The sequence below is a fragment of the Didymosphaeria variabile genome (assembly GCF_027946475.1).
Source record: "Didymosphaeria variabile strain IMI 356815 chromosome Unknown scaffold_4, whole genome shotgun sequence".
NCBI classification, from domain to species: domain Eukaryota; kingdom Fungi; phylum Ascomycota; class Dothideomycetes; order Pleosporales; family Didymosphaeriaceae; genus Didymosphaeria; species Didymosphaeria variabile.
Window position 1 is genome coordinate 2,591,808 of NW_026611623.1, and position 18,842 is coordinate 2,610,649.

At 53.1% G+C, this 18,842-nt stretch overlaps 5 protein-coding genes across 5 annotated transcripts; 3 read left to right on the forward strand and 2 right to left on the reverse strand.

Annotated features, from left to right (window-relative positions):
* Nucleotides 1-400: 400 nt before the first annotated feature.
* Nucleotides 401-2,139, forward strand: SMP3 (alpha 1,2 mannosyltransferase; the record flags this gene model as incomplete). Its single annotated transcript, XM_056214539.1, has 4 exons — nt 401-509; nt 568-950; nt 1,010-1,137; nt 1,194-2,139. The coding sequence occupies 4 exons, from the start codon at nt 401-403 to the stop codon at nt 2,137-2,139; spliced, it is 1,566 nt and encodes a 521-aa protein (XP_056071806.1).
* An 855-nt stretch (nt 2,140-2,994) lies between these two features.
* N0V89_005766 (uncharacterized protein) lies at nt 2,995-5,038 on the forward strand (the record flags this gene model as incomplete). Its single annotated transcript, XM_056214540.1, has 3 exons — nt 2,995-3,129; nt 3,186-4,307; nt 4,676-5,038. 3 exons carry the CDS (start codon nt 2,995-2,997, stop codon nt 5,036-5,038), a joined length of 1,620 nt encoding a protein of 539 aa, XP_056071807.1.
* Nucleotides 5,039-5,595: 557 nt separating this feature from the next.
* On the reverse strand, nt 5,596-7,773 carry NHX1 (monovalent cation:H+ antiporter, CPA1 (nhx1); the record flags this gene model as incomplete). Its single annotated transcript, XM_056214541.1, has 5 exons — nt 5,596-6,680; nt 6,729-7,251; nt 7,298-7,581; nt 7,638-7,667; nt 7,731-7,773. The coding sequence occupies 5 exons, from the start codon at nt 7,771-7,773 to the stop codon at nt 5,596-5,598; spliced, it is 1,965 nt and encodes a 654-aa protein (XP_056071808.1).
* An 838-nt stretch (nt 7,774-8,611) lies between these two features.
* On the forward strand, nt 8,612-10,695 carry N0V89_005768 (uncharacterized protein; the record flags this gene model as incomplete). Its single annotated transcript, XM_056214542.1, has 3 exons — nt 8,612-8,974; nt 9,027-9,348; nt 9,407-10,695. The coding sequence occupies 3 exons, from the start codon at nt 8,612-8,614 to the stop codon at nt 10,693-10,695; spliced, it is 1,974 nt and encodes a 657-aa protein (XP_056071809.1).
* A 1,435-nt stretch (nt 10,696-12,130) lies between these two features.
* On the reverse strand, nt 12,131-16,439 carry SNF2 (transcriptional regulator; the record flags this gene model as incomplete). Its single annotated transcript, XM_056214543.1, has 2 exons — nt 12,131-16,249; nt 16,350-16,439. 2 exons carry the CDS (start codon nt 16,437-16,439, stop codon nt 12,131-12,133), a joined length of 4,209 nt encoding a protein of 1,402 aa, XP_056071810.1.
* Between the last annotated feature and the right edge of the window lie 2,403 nt (nt 16,440-18,842).

Sequence of the window (18,842 nt, forward strand, 5' to 3'; positions counted from 1 at the left end):
AGGCAAAAGGAGTAGAGCTCTTTTCAGAGCCCACCAGCAGAGCAGTGCCCTGCTCATTCCTCGCGATGCTGAATCAGCCACAGCGGCGCGAAAGGTATGTCCGGTTCGAGCGCGACAACTGTTTTCGGCCGCAGTATGCACGGTTATCGCGGTTAGCTCTATATTTGTTTCAGCATGTAAATAATCGACATTCACCCCGACGCTGACGTGGTGCGGATCGGGTGCTTTTTGGCTATCCCCCCCTATCCAGTCCACATGGTCGTAGCACCGAACCGTTTGAATTGATCACGCTTAATAACTCCACCACCTGTTCGCTGGCCTTGCCTGCGACACAGAATCGCCCGCCGCGAACAGACATGCCCCAGAGCACACTCTTCCCATCGCACCTACCGCAGGCACCATGTGGCGCAGGACCTACTTCCTGCTGATTCTCGTGCGCATCTACTTTGCCCTGTCGCCGAGCTATCTGCACCCGGATGAGAACTTTCAAGGTCCTGAGGTAGTCGCAGGTATGCTATGGTCTACATGGAAGCCTTCCACAAACCTCGACTGACACTCGACGCGCAGGTCGCGTCTTCTCGTATCCGGTACACGAAACTTGGGAGTTCACGTCGGCGAATCCCATCCGCAGCACCTTCCCGCTATGGCTCGCATACGGCTGGCCCATGTATATACTGCGTTGGCTCTGGGAGGGCTTCGGATATGGGGAAGTCTCGCCGTCTGTCGTCTACTGGACGCTGCGTGTGCTGATGCTCTCGCTGAGCGTTGTTCTTGAAGACTGGGCAATACAAGAATTGGTGCAGTCGCGGCGCGCCCGACGCGTCGCTTTGCTGCTGATAGCTTCGTCGTACGTGACGTGGACATTCCAGACGCACACCTTCTCGAATAGCCTGGAGACGCTCGTTGTCAGCTGGAGCTTGGTGTTAATCCAGCGCATTGTGGAAGACAAGGTATGCCCGAGCCTCGGAATGCATTCCGGATCTGCGCGCATGCAGCTAACGATCCGCAGAAGCGCTCCGGCATCTTAGCTTCATCATTGCTGGGCTTCTTTGTTGTCGCAGGCACCTTTAACCGTATCACCTTTCCCGCCTTCCTGGTCGTGCCATCCTTCAGCCTGCTGCCTCACTTCTGGAGAAAGTCAGTAGTCGTCTGCCCGTCGCGAACAGCGATCATACATTGCTAACACGTCATAGACCATTTTCACTTATATTCATAATCCTCTTTGCGACCTTGACAGCGTTCCTTGCGATAAGTGTCGACACGGCATTCTATACCCCAGGCGACTTGACATTTGCAAGTGTGCTACATAATCCGGTCATTACGCCACTCAACAATTTCCTATACAATTCTGACTATGCGAATCTGGCCCAGCATGGCCTCCATCCTTACTACCAGCATTTCCTTGTCAATCTCCCCCAGCTACTTGGTCCGGCTACCGCTCTTCTCTTCCTTATCAACCGTTCACAGATCACCATGAGCTTGGTCTCCGCAATCTCTGGCATCGCCCTCCTCAGCATCTTTCCACACCAGGAAGCTCGGTTCTTACTTCCTGCTGTTCCGCTGATACTTGCGTCTGTCTCTCTCCCGAGGGTTCAAAGGAGGTTTTGGATATCAGCTTGGGTTCTGTTCAACGTTGTCCTCGGTGTCCTAATGGGCATTTACCACCAGGGTGGAATTGTACCTGCACAAATGTACATCGCAAAGACGAACGAGACAGTCAGTCATGCGTTTTGGTGGAAAACATATAGCCCTCCCATCTGGCTTCTGAACGGCAAGAACGAGGAACTGAAGACCATCGATCTAATGGGTATGCCCGGAGACGAGATGCTCGAACAGGTGGGCACCGCTCTCCCAACCTGCCGCACTCGTAGACCCCCAAAACTCGTGGACAGAGCAGCAGTCTATCTCGTCGCACCACGATCGACCGACTTCCTGCATCCATACTACGATCTCAGCGAACAACAGGATATCTCCCTTAAAGAAGTCTGGAGCTACCGACGACATCTTAATCTTGACGACATGGACATACCCAAAGACGGGTTTTGGAAGACTATGGGCCGTGTTATTGGCGACCGCGGACTGGTCGTCTGGCGCGTGACGAGGAACTGCTGGTCCAAGCAGTCGTCATCCAGCCCCTAACCATTTCTTATTTGCATCATAGGCGCACTGGATCGGATTTAGACGAATGGGCGCGAGCTTAAATTCTGGCATGGATTGCTTTTCGGCTCTTGATACCCTCTTGCACATAGGCTTTGTAATACCAATTTATCTGGGGTTTGTGGACATTTGTAAATACGTTTAGATCTATCTCTAACTATTTGTAACGGTATCGTGGGTCTGCTTCATGCGTGCGAGACTGAGATTGGAAACGCTCTGGACAAGGCCTTGCAGGGACTTTGGTTAAGGCTGGAGCCTTGCGCTGGACCTGCCCGGCATTCTCCATCAAATTTACAGTCAATTTTCTTTATTTATTTCTACATATTAGGACAAAATGTTCAACTAGAAGTCCCTCCAGTGGCGGAAGATGCAGATTTGCGGTCTTGATGCTGAGCGTTTTCCTTGTCTAACGCAATCGGGGTGAACAGCGGGAGCGACTCACCGCCCCCAGCCATCGACAAATTCCGAATCGGTCACAAATCCGTGGTCGGCACCAATATAAATCTCTTTACAAACGAGAAAACTAACGTGGGTAGAGCTTTAAGGGTATCATCTGCTGCACAATATGACGCGTGCAACAAGAAAGTGCCATACCCGGGAGCAGTGCCGTGCGAGAATCTCCACTACGGTGCTACACCCCAGGATAGGCAATACTAATTCCACTCTTTTGACTTGGTACATACATTAGCGCCCGCGACACGTGCTCATCGCTTCGACCTCTTCTAGCCTTCGTATCTGACCTTTGTACCACCATCTGTACACCAACCCAGATTTTACGGTTCACACCGCCGCCGTGCACTGCATCGTGCACCTTGGCTGCGCGACAGTGCAGGGGCTATGGACGATGCCTACAGCGACGAGCTTCTCGCGCAACTCCGCAGGAGGTCGACATTTGGCGCGTTCGTCAGTAGGAGTGAATTCCAATCGAGGAGCAGTTCGTCGGGAGGAGACAGTCTGGATAGGTCAGAGACAGTACGTACACAGTCGCAATTCAAGATGTATCCTGCACAAGGTTGACAAGTATGCAGCTACCCAGCAAGCAGCTCCGCGACGAAGTCGGTAATACAGCGCCGCACTTGTTCAGCGAGTATCCGGAATATGCCCCTTCAGTGCAGGCAATTCTTGAGACAGAAATGCCGGCCGTGCAGAAGATCTCTAAAATTGCAGCGGAGATTCTGCGCACGGACGGATCTCCAGATCCCACCGTGCAGATTCTGGGCAAGGCAAGCATTAAAGAAGAGCACACCTTCAGCGATGACCCAGAACATACGGCGGAAACCCCAGAGATTTCTGAGGTAGAAGCGGTACCAGAGTGCACAAACGAACCTGAAGAATCGGATGTTGAAGGTTCGGATATCCTCTCTGCTGACGAAACGCTCGAAGACCTAAAAGGTGCGCCGAAAGAGCCGGAGACCGATGGCATAGATTCGAAAGTTGATGACCTCAATAAAGCCAAAATTAAAGAGAAGGACGCCTCTAGCGACTGCCCCAAACTTGTGCCAGACGAGTCGGGGACTTCTGATATAGCAACGCCGGTGGTACAGGAGGACTTTGAGCAAGACGCCGACGCTGGAGCCACGGTCGATCGGACAAATCCTAACATTGAAAATCCAGATAACGCTATTGTGGAAGAAACGCATATGTCAGGTCGAAAGCCGACTCATGATCAAGAACCAACTACAGACCTGTCACCCACTTCAGACCAGGATCCAACTTTAGACCAGGATCCAACTTCAGACCTGGAATCAAGTTCAAAACTGGAATCAACTCCAGAACAAGATACCGCTCTAGACCAACATCCAGCTACATTTCAAGAATTGGCCCAATATCAGGAATCCTCTCCAGATCGAGAAACCACTTCAGATTCAAAATTCACTTCGAATCAAGAATTCACGCTAAATCAAGTTTTCACCTTGATTGAAGAACTTACTTCGATACAAGAATCAGTTACAAGCCAAGAACCTACTCCGAGTCAGGAATTAGTAACAAACCATGGACCAAACCCGGATGTAGAATCAGCCTTAGATCAGAGGCGGTTCCCAGATCATGACCCCACTCCAGATTCTGAATCAGGTTCAGATCTTGAACCAATGCCTGATCAAGCATCCGCCATATATCACAAGCCAACTCTAGATGAGTCCTATGAGTCAGTGCCCGAGCGAGAGCACACAAGCGAGTCTCTACATTCAGACATTGCTGCTTCCCATGAAGTCATTGCTGAGACAATGCGTACTCCAGACCGGAGAACGACACCAATCCGTACGCCGAGTTCAGATCGAAGGCCGACTCTAGATCGGACACCACATTCAGCTCGAACTTCAACCTCAACTCGTAGCCTGAATTCAGAGCGAAGGCCAACTCCAGACCGACGGCGTACCATAGATACTCCACCACGTCCTCCAGTCACCCCTAAGGCATGGGTATCACGAGCTAGTTTTGCTGGAGAAACAATTTCTTCAATGCTCAAAAAGAGGGATTCTAATGCATCTTCAAGGTCACCTTCTAGCGCATCTATTAGATCATCTGCAAGCACGCTCTCAAGAGCGCCTTCAAGCGCTTCCATAAGATCGTTCATGAACTCGCCATCCAGGATACCATCAAGAGCATCATCAAGTGCTTCTTTCACCTCGATTCCGAACACACCTCAAACGCCATCGAGAATACCATCAAGAACGCCTTCACAGGCGTCTTTGAGATCTTCTGCAAACGCAAATGTGCGCCCAGGCATACATTCAAGAACACCCTCAAGTGTGTCCATGGACATGCACTCAAGACCGCCTTCTATCACGTCTTTGATATCACCAACGGCATTTGCAGAAGCACCCTCCAGAACACCTTCGAGGATACCTGTCTTGCCACCTGCGATACCGCTTATGACTAGGTCCGCGACAACGCCTACAGCTACGTCTGCAAGGCCACGATTGTCCACCCCCGCAAAGTCGTCCCGAACGAGTGCAAAAGCAGATAAATGAAACTTTTCTGAGATTTTCTGTAGATTCAGCGCGATACCCCTTAGATTTCGATGAACCTTGCCAATCATGTATAACGAATGATGTTGTAATATAGTAATTTGAATCTTCATGTCACAAGTGATAGCTTGTGCTCTGACGTATGGGTTGTTTCACGAGGGCACAGATACAGAGCTCTATGCTCTTCAAGTCCACAAGCGCATGCGTAGAAAGGCGTTTCCTCGTTCTCGTAAACCACATATTCCACACACGCCCACGCGAATCATGGAGTGTGCTCATACGCACTGAATCGTATGCATACAACAGAGCTCTGTTTGCAAAGGCGATACTATACGTCTGCCTATAGCAGAGCCGGAAATTCCTTACCAGCTACGAAAGGCACCCCATGTTTCCTGCGTCAAAGCAGCTCAACTCCCCAAACGCCACTCATGCCTAATTTGATGTTCGTACACAGTTCGATGCTCCGAACTCATGCGTTACTCGGCCCACCCCCTCCACTCTTTGGATCAAGCAAGAGATGCGGCTTCAAAAACCCATCGTCAATCTGCTTAAACGCATTCGCCGGGTCCTGACTGATATCGCTAATGAGCTGCTTCACCGCGCCCGTCGCCGTTGCCACTCTACTGCTCCCGTCCGCACCGCCGCTCGTCGCAGGCCTGGTGCTGCCTGACGTCGGGTACGGCGCCTCCGGTGTAAGCGGCGAGGCCGCGCGATTCGGTGATCTCCGCGCGCTGGGCGGCAGGTCAAGATCGTTGTCGTCGTCGGAAGAAAGGGAGCCGGTGTCGACGGGGCTGAGAAGGCCCTGGTCTGCGCCGTCTTTGTGGCGGGGTTTACTACTGCCTCTCCTGCTCGAAAGGGTAGGACGATTGGGCGGAGTGTGCCCGCTGCTACTGCTATACGCGCCCTCCCCTCCATCAACACTCGAAAGCGCGAACCCGTTTTGACTCGGCCGCGGCGTGTGGCCAAATCCTTGCCCCCGATTTTTAGAGTACGTCCCACCATTTATGGCCTCAATGTCGAATTCGTCGTCGGAGTCTATCTCTTCGACCACGCCAGTGCGAATGCCGAGGATCTCGAGCATGCGCGCTGTGGTGCCGCCAAATATGATAACAGTGAGGACAACGACGATGAGGACGGTTGCGCGGAGAGTGTCTGCATTGGGGCCGGAGAGGCCTGCGGCGAGGGCAACGCCGACAGCGCCGCGGAGACCGGCCCAGTACATCATTACCTGATGCGAGTAAGGGAGTTCTTCTCCCGTGTCAGGGGCGCCATGGCGTCTGCTCCTGTACCTGCTTACGGCGTTGACTACTTTAGCGAGCGGGAAGACTGCGGCCCAGCGGGCTGCACAGATTCCGATGACAGTGATGAGTATGAAGAGGGGCTTGTAGTCGTCATAGCTGAATAGGGAGATACCGAGGTAGATGAAGATGAAGTTCTCAGAAAGTTGCGCCGTGGTTTGGAAGACGAACTTCGTCGTCAATTGGGTGCGGCGGGACATGTTGTGGTAGGCGTAGTGTTTCATGCAGATCCCGCAGAAAAGCAGACTCACAATGCCTAACTTGGATCAGCATTTGAAAATAAGCCCCAAGGAGGTGGACTTACCGGACATGTGTATGGCATTGGAGAAAAAGTACGTCAAGTAAGCTATGAGGATGATGAGACAGCTTTCCGTCTTCGGGAAGCGTCTGATGTATGTAAATTTGAGGGTCAGAGAGGCGGCGATGCCCACCATGACTCCGATGAACAAACTTCCAAAGAAGACACCGAAGAAGATACCAATAGCTTCGAACAGGCTTAGGAAGCCAAGCTTCTCAGCTCCGTCCTTGTACTTCTGCGCCGTCTCGAACAAGACGATTGCGATGGCATCGTTCAAGATCGATTCGCCAAAGATGATGGTGTACAGTTTCGGCTCGACTTTATACGTGTTGAAAATTGCGAGGATGGTAACGGGGTCCGTGGCCGAGAGTGTCGCGCCAACGGACATGGCCTCAACGAAGTTGATCTTAAAGCCATCTAATGGTATTCTTGTCCACAAAAACAGTATGACACCCAGTACTACGGCGGATATGAAGGTACCGGCGAAGGCAAAGGTGAGGATGGTGCTAATGTGGCGGAAGAAGTTGCCCTGCCGTGGTCAGTCATTGGCGCACTGTGGAGCACGTGAAGCATACTTGGTGCAGCTCATATCCAGAGGACAAGATGATGGGTGGCAGCAGAAGATTGAAGAACATCTGGTAGTCGAAGCTCACAGTCTCCCGGACCGACGCCACAGCTGTCAACCGCAGGATCAGGCCGACGAACATTCCAGCGAAGATGGATAATACAGTCTCGTGTACGGCCTGTATTTTCCGCGTCTGCAGGATGTAGCTTGTGAACAGGGCGATGATGAGCAGGGAGATCAGAATGGAGAGTCCCCATGATGTGAATATCTCCTTCTGGCCTGCCTCGGGGGCCTCTGTCGGCGTGTTAGAGATAAGACGAAAACCGAGGGAGGGAAGGGCATCTGACCACCATCGGGGTCTGCGTCGGTCGTCTCTCGCTCTGTATGTGTGTCAGTTTCCATGCACATGCCGCAGTATTGCTACTGTAGGTTGGAGCGCATACTGAGCAGCTCGTTGACAACCCATCCCACTGCTGCGGAGGCCATGTTGGGCTCTCAGGAAAGCGGCGCTATCATGGAAGACGTTGGTCGTTCGCGCAGAGAGGAGAGGTGGCTGTTCGGAGCGGCACAACGCAGGGCAGCAACTGAGCTGCAGCCTTGGGTGCTTTGGTGTCCGGTGTAACGTGCCACGCCGCCGAGCGCGATCTCGAGACCGGGGCTGCTGCGTGCGGGAAGGACTGCGGGTGCTCGTGTGCGAGGAGGCTTGAAACGGTGCCTGGCTGTATGTGTGCTGGTATCTGGTGATTTCTCCACGCGCTCAGTAGCTGCGGCGTCGCAACACGAGCCGACGTCTCGAAAAGCCACGTTCTCCCGTTGCAGCTAGCGTCCTGGCAGGGATGCGCGCGTCTACTGTGTAGTCCAATGTGCCCCGGAGCCGCGCCGCGCCAACGTCATCGCTGGTAAACTCGCCGTGGGCGCCTGCATGACCTTTCACCGCCGGCTCCAGCATCTTCTTCACTAGCCTAGCCTAGAGTTCTCTGCATCCTGCTACGCATAACTGACCGCCCCACTCCCGCTGACCTCATTGTCTTGCAGCCGTCTTTTTCTCCATCCTACACCCTGCTACTCAGTCCAGTCGTTCGTTCCCAACCTCCGCATCCACGCCTCCTCCCCGTGACCTTTTGTGGCCGCCATAACATGGCATTTTTGTTTCTGTGCCCACACTCGTACTCCCTTAGCTAGCGCCGCATCTCACACAACACGCCACTGTATTGCCCGTTTGTTCGTTTACCTCGCCGCCAGCCGTGCGCGAACCATCGCCATCTGCCACCACGACAACACCTGCACAGCACGCCGGACCCGCACAGCGTCCGCCCAAGTCACCATGCCGCCCAAGCGTCCAACCCTCGTGTCCTCATCGACGAACTCGCCGCATTCGTCGCTTGCCTCTCCTCTCTTCCCTCCGCGACCCCGCCTAGACACAGATGCCCGCAAGAACGTCTCCTTCCGCCGCAATTCAAACGATCCACCCATGGAGCAGATTATCACTGAAACCTCGCCGTTGATGCGGCCGCGGTTGTCAGAAGATATCGACGACCTACACAAGGTCGTCTCTCCCATCGATAGTGAAGATTGGCAGGGTGACTACGACCAGGATGAGACCAAGAGCAGTTTCTTTCTGTTCTTGCTGACTCTAGGGGGCCTTGGTCTGCAGATCGGTTGGTCTGTCGAGACGTCCAATGGCTCGGTAAGTGGGACTTCGAGGTTGGTAGACAGAACGAGCGAGCTGACAGTACCAGCCATACCTACTATCTCTCGGCCTCAGCAAGTCTATGCTTGCGCTCGTATGGATCGCTGGTCCTCTGTCAGGTGCATTGGTTCAACCGTATGTTGGAATGAAGAGCGACAACTGCCGCATAAAGTGGGGCAAGAGACGACCCTTCATTGTGGGCGGTGCAGCTGCTACCATCGTCTCCTTGATGGTGTTAGCTTGGGCTGCTGAAATAGTCGGTGGGTTTCTCGGCATCTTTGGCGCCAACCGCGAGGGTCAATTCGTGAAGACAAGCATCATGCTCTTCGCCGTGTTGTTCGTATACGTGCTGGACTTCGCTATCAACGTCAGTAAGTGCGCAGGCTATCTCGTTCTAATCCTAACGTATCGGAGCTAACAGCAAATCAGTCCAAGCTGGGATTCGAGCATACATTGTCGACGTCGCCCCAACCCACCAACAAGAAGCCGCAAACGCCTGGATGATTCGGGCTTCTGGCATAGGCAACATCCTAGGCTATCTCGCTGGAAAAGCCGACCTTCCTAAATACTTTCCGTTCTTCGGCTCCACTCAATTCAAGGTGCTTTGCGCCATTGCGTGCATCATCATGGCCATCACTGTCGGTATAAGCTGCGTCACGGTATCGGAACGAGACCCCAGCTTCGAAGGACCTCCGACTTCTCATGAAGGCCTCCTTAATTTCTTCACATCCCTCGCTCGCAGTATACGCTCGTTACCTCTGCAGATCAAAAGAGTCTGCGAAGTCCAGTTCTTGGCCTGGATCGGCTGGTTTCCCTTCTTGTTTTATATCACGACATACATTGGTGACCTCTACTTCGACCAAGAATACGAGAAGAACCCAAATATGACCGACGAGCAAATCACTGACGTGTTAGAAGAAGGCACACGCGTTGGAACAGGTGCTCTTCTGATCTTCGCCATCACAACTTTCGCCGCCTCCGTCTTCCTCCCGTTCATCATTCCTCCCACATACACCGCGCCCAAAGAAGCAGGCGGCGCGACAACACCTATGACGCCCATGACCCCTGGAACACCCGGTGGACTAGCAGGTTCCGGCTACTTTTCGCTCAAGGAAACCAGCCGAAGCTCCCGGCATGCTAAGACTTTGTCGGCACGTCTCGCTGAGTACAGCAACATCTTACAAATTCAAAGCCTTACACTGCGCCGCGGTTGGTTCATCTCGCATCTGATGTTCGCCGCCCTTATGGCCGCTACCTTTTTCGTTCGCGGCACAACCTCGGCAACCATACTGGTAGGCCTCATCGGCATCCCCTGGGCACTCACAAACTGGGCACCCTTTGCGCTTCTCTCCTCCGAGATCTCCAAGCGCGATGCTATGCGCCGCGGTCTCCTCCGCCCGGATCCAAGCGACCGCGAAGCCTCCCGCATCGCTTCCGGTGAAGACGACGCTGCGGAAACTGGGGCTGATCAGGCAGGTGTCATTCTGGGCATTCACAACGTGGCTATTGCGGCGCCACAGGTCATCGCTACGCTGTTCAGCTCGATTATATTTAGGCTCTTGCAGAAGCCGAGAGGGACCCCGGGCGATAACAGCGTTGCGTGGGTGCTGAGATTCGGGGGGTGCTGTGCGCTTGTTGCTGCGTGGCTTACGCTGAGGGTGGCGGAAGAAAAGGAGGATCCCGAGACGGTTATCTCGAGGCGAAGGCGTCCGTCTTGAGGCAAACACTATATCCAATGATCTCCAAATGAGAAGCGTTCATCATGAGGACATGAGGAAGTCAGGGTTGGAATGTCGGTTGGAGTTGGTACCTGGAATTCTTCCCTGCATTGACGCGCGTATGGATATACACAGGGCTTGCGCGGGCCTAGGCCTCTTTCACGGCGTTGCGAGTACGTATGTATATATCTGTGTTAGCGGTTCGGTTTGGGCAAGCTTTTCTTTTGGATATAGCATGGCAAGCAAGGCGTTACATGTAGATATCACCCTCTCTTAGCGAAAGTGGCATGACTGAATGGAATTGAGCTACGGTCACGACAGTCCATGAGAGTTTCTTCCTCTAATTTGGCTTTTGTGTGTTGTATGATATTGTGCATTGATGGAAGGAATTCCGCAGACAGAAAAAGCTCGCAACATGGCGCCGGCAGACACAAATTGCCAGCAAACTACGCAGAGGTACGATGGGCGAACAGAATATGCCCTAGCCCTAGCACCATCTCTACATCTGCAGATCGACCCCACTGAACTCCACTTCAACTCGTTCAGATCACACCGCCACCGAGCCCTCCAATACCGACAATGACGTGCGGCCCACGCGTTCGCTTCGCTTCCCTCACCCAACCTCCTCCTGCCCCGCCTATGGACTTTCTTCTCCCCGTTTGCTGTGCCGTCCCACCGTACGCTAGCCATGTCGTGCTTATGTTAGCGTCTACAACAGACCATGTGATGACTTCGCTTTTGTTGGTAGGTGAACGGTGCTGCAGTGCGTGACGTCAGGCAGGAAGCCTTACGTTACGGATACAATGTACTGAATGTGGTCCGCGGATGTTGAGCAGCACTGCCACAGAAAGGTTTATGTCACCTGTCACTGGGACTAACACTAGCATCGGACGATGCCGCACCTAGAGACCCACGCATGAAGAGTTAAGCTCGTGACATGCAGATGCATTCCATTCCATTCGAATCGAAACTATATCCGTATCGCATCCCGGCCTAAAGCCGTGCAATCCGTTCGGCTCTAAAGCCTCATCAGCATCAGCCTCCGCCAAAACCACATCAATCGTATCCGAAAATGTTTCCAGTGTAGAAGGGATCAAAACACCCCTTGCGCCCGACCCAGTGAAAGAGTCGTCCCACATCTAAGGGCGACTCGGATATGTGGGTGACAAGGAAACGAAAATACCGCGCGCGCCCCGTGTAGCCAGCCAAAACAGAATTATACAGCTTGGAAAAGACATCGGGAGAAAAGGGGGAAGAGGCGTGCAAGTCGCGGGTGCTAGAGGCTGGTGGAGGTCTTGCATGCAGGAAGGTGACAGCTAGATAAGTCAAGCCATGCAACTGGAAAGTCTATGACAATGTACAGAACCTTTCAAATCTGCTAAAGTTAGTGACCATCGACTTTATTTGTCAGGACGTGTACATACACTTGAGTCGCTCATATCGCGCGAGGTGTGCCGACAGCGCTGGGAAGACCTGTGCTCGGTCCTCCATTCACCGAGCTGTCGTCCCTATCGTTAAAGCTTTGCCACTCGGGATAGTCTATGGTAGCCTCGGCCAACTTTGCATCCAGCGTCGCCTCGATCAAGTTTGCGTCTTTGTAAAGCAGACTCTGATCCTCATTGTACGTTCGGCAGTTATTGCAGAGGAGAGCAATGTCTGCACGGAAGTGCTTGAGGGATTGGTACTCCTTCTTGTTGATCTTCTTCTTGATCATCTGCATGCAGATTGGATTCTTGATGAGCTGATAATAATCGGGGTAGTCGTACTTGTCGGGGAGCTCGATGAACGGGTCGATGATGCCGCGAGGCGGAAGATCTGGCTCATTAGGGTCCGTGACCTCTAGATCATTCAGGGCTTCGTAGGCTTCGTTGACGATCTTCTGAAGTGCGGTCCGCTGCTCGAGGTTGAGCGTCTCTGCCACCTTAGGAGCTGGTCGGCCGCGCTTGCGAGGGCCAGGGTCTCCGTCCAAAGAGGCCTCATCGGCCTTGCGCTTCACCTCCTTGGGCTTCCTGCCGCGCTTCTTGGGCTGTGGCTCCTCGGATTCCTCGCGTGAAGGTGCTGGCGAGTCGCCGACGTCCCCGCCTATGCGTATCTGCTTGTTCTTCGAGCGCTTGGCGATCTTAGCTTCCTTGCGCGCAACAGCTGCGTCGATATCATCTTCAGAGTTATCGACCGCTTCAAGCCACTGCTCCTCTGTGAGACCATCGTCATATTTGACCCGTGTTCGCTCGCGAGCACCTCGTCCCACTGGGACCTCTTCAACAGGCTCTGGAACGGCGTTGTCGTCCTGAAGCCAGATGTCGGGCAGCTCAGACTCGCTCAGAAGGCGTGGGAACTTCTTTCCTGGGCCGTAAAGATCGTTTGCTGCACGGTCTCTGTCCATCTTTTGAAATAGTTCCAGTTCACCCTCGTTTCGCTGCATGATTACATTGAGATCGTCGTCATCCATCTCATCCTGCTCCATGTTCTCCACTGCCTCTGCAGAATCCAACATGATACGCAACATCGCGTCACGTTCAGTTTCTGTAGACCTGTTATCGAATTTACCAGCTTGAATGACTTTGCCATCCATGTCCAACTTGTAGTTTGCTCGCTCAAGAATCTTTTCCTCGACCGAGTTGGTTGTGATAAGGCGAAGAATGCGAACCTCGTTCTTCTGACCGATACGATGCGCACGATCCTGGGCCTGCAAATCCTGATGAGGATTCCAGTCGGAGTCGAAGATAATGACAGTATCGGCGGTCTGTAAATTAAGACCAAGACCTCCTGCACGGGTAGAGAGGAGGAAACAGAAGTACGGTGAATTTGGCGCGTTGAAGTCCTTGAGAAGATCGGACCGGTCGTCGGCCTTTGTTGATCCGTCAAGACGCATATATTGCATTCCTCGTAACCGCAGGAAATCTTCCATGATGTTCATGATCTGGGTCATCTGGAAGAACATGAGAACACGGTGACCGCTAGCTTTGAACTTGGGCAAGATTCGGTCCAGCAGCTCGAACTTTCCGGCCGTTCGCCAAAGCAAGTCATTTGACATCTTGGAAGGGTTCATCTGATCTTCAACTGCCTCGAACACGAAAGGATGGTTGCATACTTTTCGCAGCTGCATAAGCATGTTGCTCAAACCCCGCATACCAGTCTTACCACCTTTTCCATCGCTGACTGAGATGCTCGAGTTTGTGACAAGCTGTTTGTAAAGCTTCGCTTGCAGTGCGGAGAAATTGCACTTGATGACGCGCTCCGTTTTGTCCGGCAAGTCTTTCTCGACGTCCTTCTTCAACCGGCGAAGCAAGAATGGGCGGAGAACTTTATGCAGACGACGAATGACAAGCAGCTGTTCCTCTTCGGTCATCTCCATCTTGTCCTGGCCACCCGTGTTGGCAAAAGGCGTATTGAACCATTCATCAAATGATTTTGATGACTTGAAAATGGTGGGTAGAACGAAGTTGAGCATCGCCCAAAGCTCAACAAGGTTGTTCTGCAGAGGCGTTCCTGTCAGAATCAAGCGGAAGCGCGTTGTGTAATATTGGGTGATCGTGCTGCTGAGCTTGGAGTTCTGGTTCTTCATTCGGTGACCCTCATCTACAATCATGTGAAGCCACTTGATCTTGCTCAAGATCGGCCGGTCCTTGATGATGAATTCGTAGGTTGTCAAAAGAACTTGAAACTGTCCCCAACGAATCTGCTGTTGGTGCTGCTTTCTTTGATTAGGAGGTCCTTTGTAGACGATCTTCGAAATGCTGGGTGCCCACTTGTCGAATTCATTGTTCCAATTGGTAAGAGTACTCAAGGGTACGATGACCAGGTAAGGTCCGGGCTGCTGCTTCTTCTCGATGAGATACGTAATCAAACTGATTGTCTGAATGGTCTTGCCCAGACCCATCTCATCAGCTAAGATACCGTTCAAGTTGTTGTTGTATAGTGATATCATCCACTGCAAACCCTTAACCTGGTACTCTTTAAGGGTGCCACCAACTAGACAGTTGGCTTGGCCTGTGACCTCCTCCTTTACACGATGAGCAATCTCGTAGTAGTCTGTCCGCTTCTTGCCAGGCCGGGGTGCGACTTCGTCGCCAGACTCGTCTTCGCTCGATTCTTCGGCTGAGGACTCCTCTTGCTGAATGCCCAATCTGTTGTTCTGGCTCCGTTGTTGCGCTTTGACAGAGTCGGACAGCTGCTTGAGGAAACCATCGGTCTGCTTGAGCAGGTGAGAGATACGGGTGTCCTTGGCTTGACCAAGCAGTTTGAGATATGTCTCTTCGTCGTTCGACTTCAAGGCCTGGAGACGCTGCTTGGCAGTACGCTCGACCCGCTTCTGTTCTTCCTTCTCGATGTTTTGATGTGTCGTGATCATGGTACGACCTAACTTCTGTAGCCGCTGTCGCTGAGCCATGCTGGCTTCGGTAAGCTCGTGGCGGTGCTTGCGGATGGCTTCGATGAAGTCGTGGTGCTTCTTCTTCTCCTTTGTTTCGCGAGCATCACGCTGTTGCTTCTCGAGCTTCTCCGTCAGACGCGCCTCGCGCAGAGATTGCTTCTTGAGTCGGCGGTACAGCGTTCGGTTGGCCGTCATGGCGAGATTATCGGCATGAACCATTTCGCGGCTGATCTGCTTTCGCAACAGGCGTTGCTTGGGAAGCAGATTGAGCATCTTCTGCTCGATGACCAATGCAAGCTTCACCTTGCCGTCGTCCTCCGGAGTATCGGTCTTGCCAGTGTCCCATGATCCGATGTTGGCGCTGATCTTCTCCAACTCTGCTTTGCGGGCGGATAAGCGGTTATACAGAATGACCTCACGTGCTTCTCTTTCTCGCTGATCGATCAGATTCATCTCCCTTCGGACCTCCTCCACACTCACGCCAAGCGGCATGATGGACGATATGTACGGTCGGTTCGCACGATACATGTGCGCCAGGTAATGGATGTCCTTCTTCACGGTATCGGTACCCCAAGGGTTCTCAAACTTATCCGGGTGCTTGTGTTTGGCAGGAGCGCTCGCACCGGAACCAAGGCTGTTTGCGCCGGCAGCCGCAGCGCTACCGGCGCGGGACGCATTATCAAGAACCTGGCTAGCGGCAGCAACAGCCTCAGAAGTGCTCTGCTTCTTTGCCTGTTGGGTAGCGAAGAGCTGCTGCTGCATGTGAGAGGGCAAAGCCATGCCTTTTGACAAATGCTTGAAGGCTGCGATCTGCTTGCGCAAGAGGACGAGTTGTTCCTGTGTAAAGGCCGGGGCGGCTGCGGAAGCTGATGTCGGCGTCTGGCCATCAGCGGAGACTGGCTGGCCGGCCGAAGCGGCGCCTGATATTTGCAATGGGGCCACAGACTTCCCGTCGGCGGATGCGGTGGGTTTTGAGCCATTGGTCATGCCTGCCGCAGCGCCGTTCTGTTGGGGCTGTTGGTCGCCTTGACCAGCTTGGCGCTGCTGCATCTGTTGCTGCATCAATCGCTGTTGTTGTTGACGCGCACTGTTCTGCCTCTGAACGAGGGTGAGGAGATTCTTGGCTTTGAGGAATTCGGGATCGGTCTCGGAAACGCCTTGTTGCTTCATTTGCTGGTATTTCTGCGTTCCGTCAGTTTGTTCTTCGAGTAGTGTGAAGCATGCGCCGGGTATGCGCGTTGGGGATGTAATAATGAGTGCCGAAGCGTGTGCATATACGTACCTGGTAGATCTGGCCGATCATCTCTTTTGTCAGGCCGGCGGGAAGCTGCCCAGGGCCCTGGAAGCCCGGGGCTGCCTGAACACTAGCCATGGTGCCTGTAAAGACGGTGGTATTGTATGCGGCGCAAGCAGGCCGTTTACAAACAAGAGAACGCCTTAGACGCGGTCGTCGCGCGAGGCGCAAGGCGGCACCGAACGCGCGAAAAGCGGGAGGAAAGTCGCGGACGATTGATTGGGCGCGTGCAGGCGACTGCTATGACATTATCGAGCGTCGTGGTGCACGCCAAAGGGCCTCGGTGGATGAGGCTGATGGAGCAGGGCCGGGGGTTGCGCCGAGGGTGAAGTCGCAAAGGAGGCAAGCTGAGGCCGCCAATGCAAAATCGGGTGGGCGACGTGGGCGGGCGCAAAAGTGCGCGGACGAGGGCAGAAAAGTGAGAGCACGCGTGTGGGAGCGTGTTGTGCACGGATTTGGGATAGACGCGGTTGGAGATGATGGGGTTCGTTCGCGACTTCCGAGAAACTCTGAGGTGGAGTGGAAGGCACGAGTTGGCTTGGCGCACCGCCGCTTCCTGAAATGGCGGCGCTAACTGCGTTAGGGTTAGACATGCGTACGTAATCATCACCCTCCCTGTGTCGAACGTGCGAACAGATGTTTTGCTGCTGAATAACACGCTCTGTAGGAATGGATATCCAAGCCACTGTACTCCGCTGTCCCTAAGTTGCCATCGTATGCTGGGCCGTCGCGCCGGGCCGCGACCATGCACGACATATCGGGCGGTCTACTAGCGTTGGCATCGCCAATCTGGTGGGGAGCCCTATGACACTTGCACATTCATGCGCCAGACCGCTAGGACCAACCGTTGAACGCGCTATACACATGCTCATGCGAGCTGGGAGCTCCCAAAAGCCGCTATCTTCCTGGGAACTTCTCAACTGCCGGACCCCTACCACTGTTGCCCGCCGATTGGGATACACCGATGGCGTTCAGTCTGTACCAGGCTTGCTTTACACAAAAGGAAATTTCTCAATACAGTCTTCGGGCTCAACGACCTATTATAGCATCGTTCTCAGCCATACTCATGATCATCTCTGAACGGTTTCGCCGATCACCCCATGTCTCACAATCGGAGCGCCTGCGTACAACGGCGGTCCGTGCGTCCGCAAAATGGCTTGCTACGACCTTGGAACGGAGACAATCAACAGACCAATAGATATGGCCGATGTGCTAACGCTCCCCACCCAACTTTCAGGAAGACCACTCTACGGAAGACAACCTGTGTATTCTAGTACAGTGCGATATAAGTCTAAAAAGGGTATTGTCGATCAAAAGTAAGAGAAGATCCTAAAAGGTGCTAAATAGTCGGAGAAATCGCGAAGCCAACATGAAGCAGCGATCAAGACCCTGCTATGCCGCGAAGAGCTTACACTTTGGATCGAGTGATTGCGATTGAACGCTCCAAAGAAACAGGTGACACAAATGATACATCCATGTAGCAATCACGAACCGGGTCAACATTCTATTGTTGTTCCACAAGATCAAACATGAACAAGGATCTGCTATCCTACAGAATACTTATCGTTTCGGTCAGATTGTTTTACGATCGAAGGTCCTGATTCCTAGGACATTTGGTTGATGCACGACGAGTGTGCCAGCACCATCTAGCACTACGAGCGATTTGCGTCCGCCGTGAAGTCATTTCTCCTTGATGGCAAGCCAATTCGGAAGGTAGTCCGCCAGAACTACTGCATCGGGGCTCTCGACGTTGGCAACGATGGTGAGGCGCCTGTACGGCGACGTACCCGACATCATGGATTCGCTAGGCTATGACGAGAACAATGTCCTTGTGGATATACAGCCTCTTCTCTTTTTTGCCGCGTTGGGCTGCCGTGTTGGGGACATCCTCGAGTCAAGGACCCGTGCCATAAATCCCCTTACCTTTGTTATGGGGACGTTAAGTTATATGGTGGCGAGCCTGTGAATCATCTTTCTATAGTAATCAAGCTACGCAATCTTGAGGACCACAAGCGTGTATCGGCTGACTTCCACTCATTCTCATCGCTAAACTTCCTGTAGCGATGATTCCGCAGACGCTGAGATGAAAAGCTCACCAGTATCGATGAGTCCGCCAGAGTACTGCCATGTCCAATCAAGAAATCTTACCGTGGGCCTGCTTGGGGAACGTCTCCGTCAACTACCTTCGAAGGAGCTAATCGCGCAGACCGCTGCTCCCTCCGATCGCACTCTACAGTGGACCAACACAGGTTTTCAGTCTATCTAGCCATTTGAAATGGCGGCCGTCGTAGGAAAGTTGACAACTCGAAGCCTGGCTTAACAGATCGCCCAGCACGCATGCTCAGATCAGTCTGTGCAAATATCGGCATGGAGAGGCACATCATCCCCTAAGATATATGAAGTGGAACGGCCAAGGATACCTCTGCCCTCACGACCCAAGCAAAAGGAAGATCCGCCCAGTACAGGCAGTGATTTTACGCG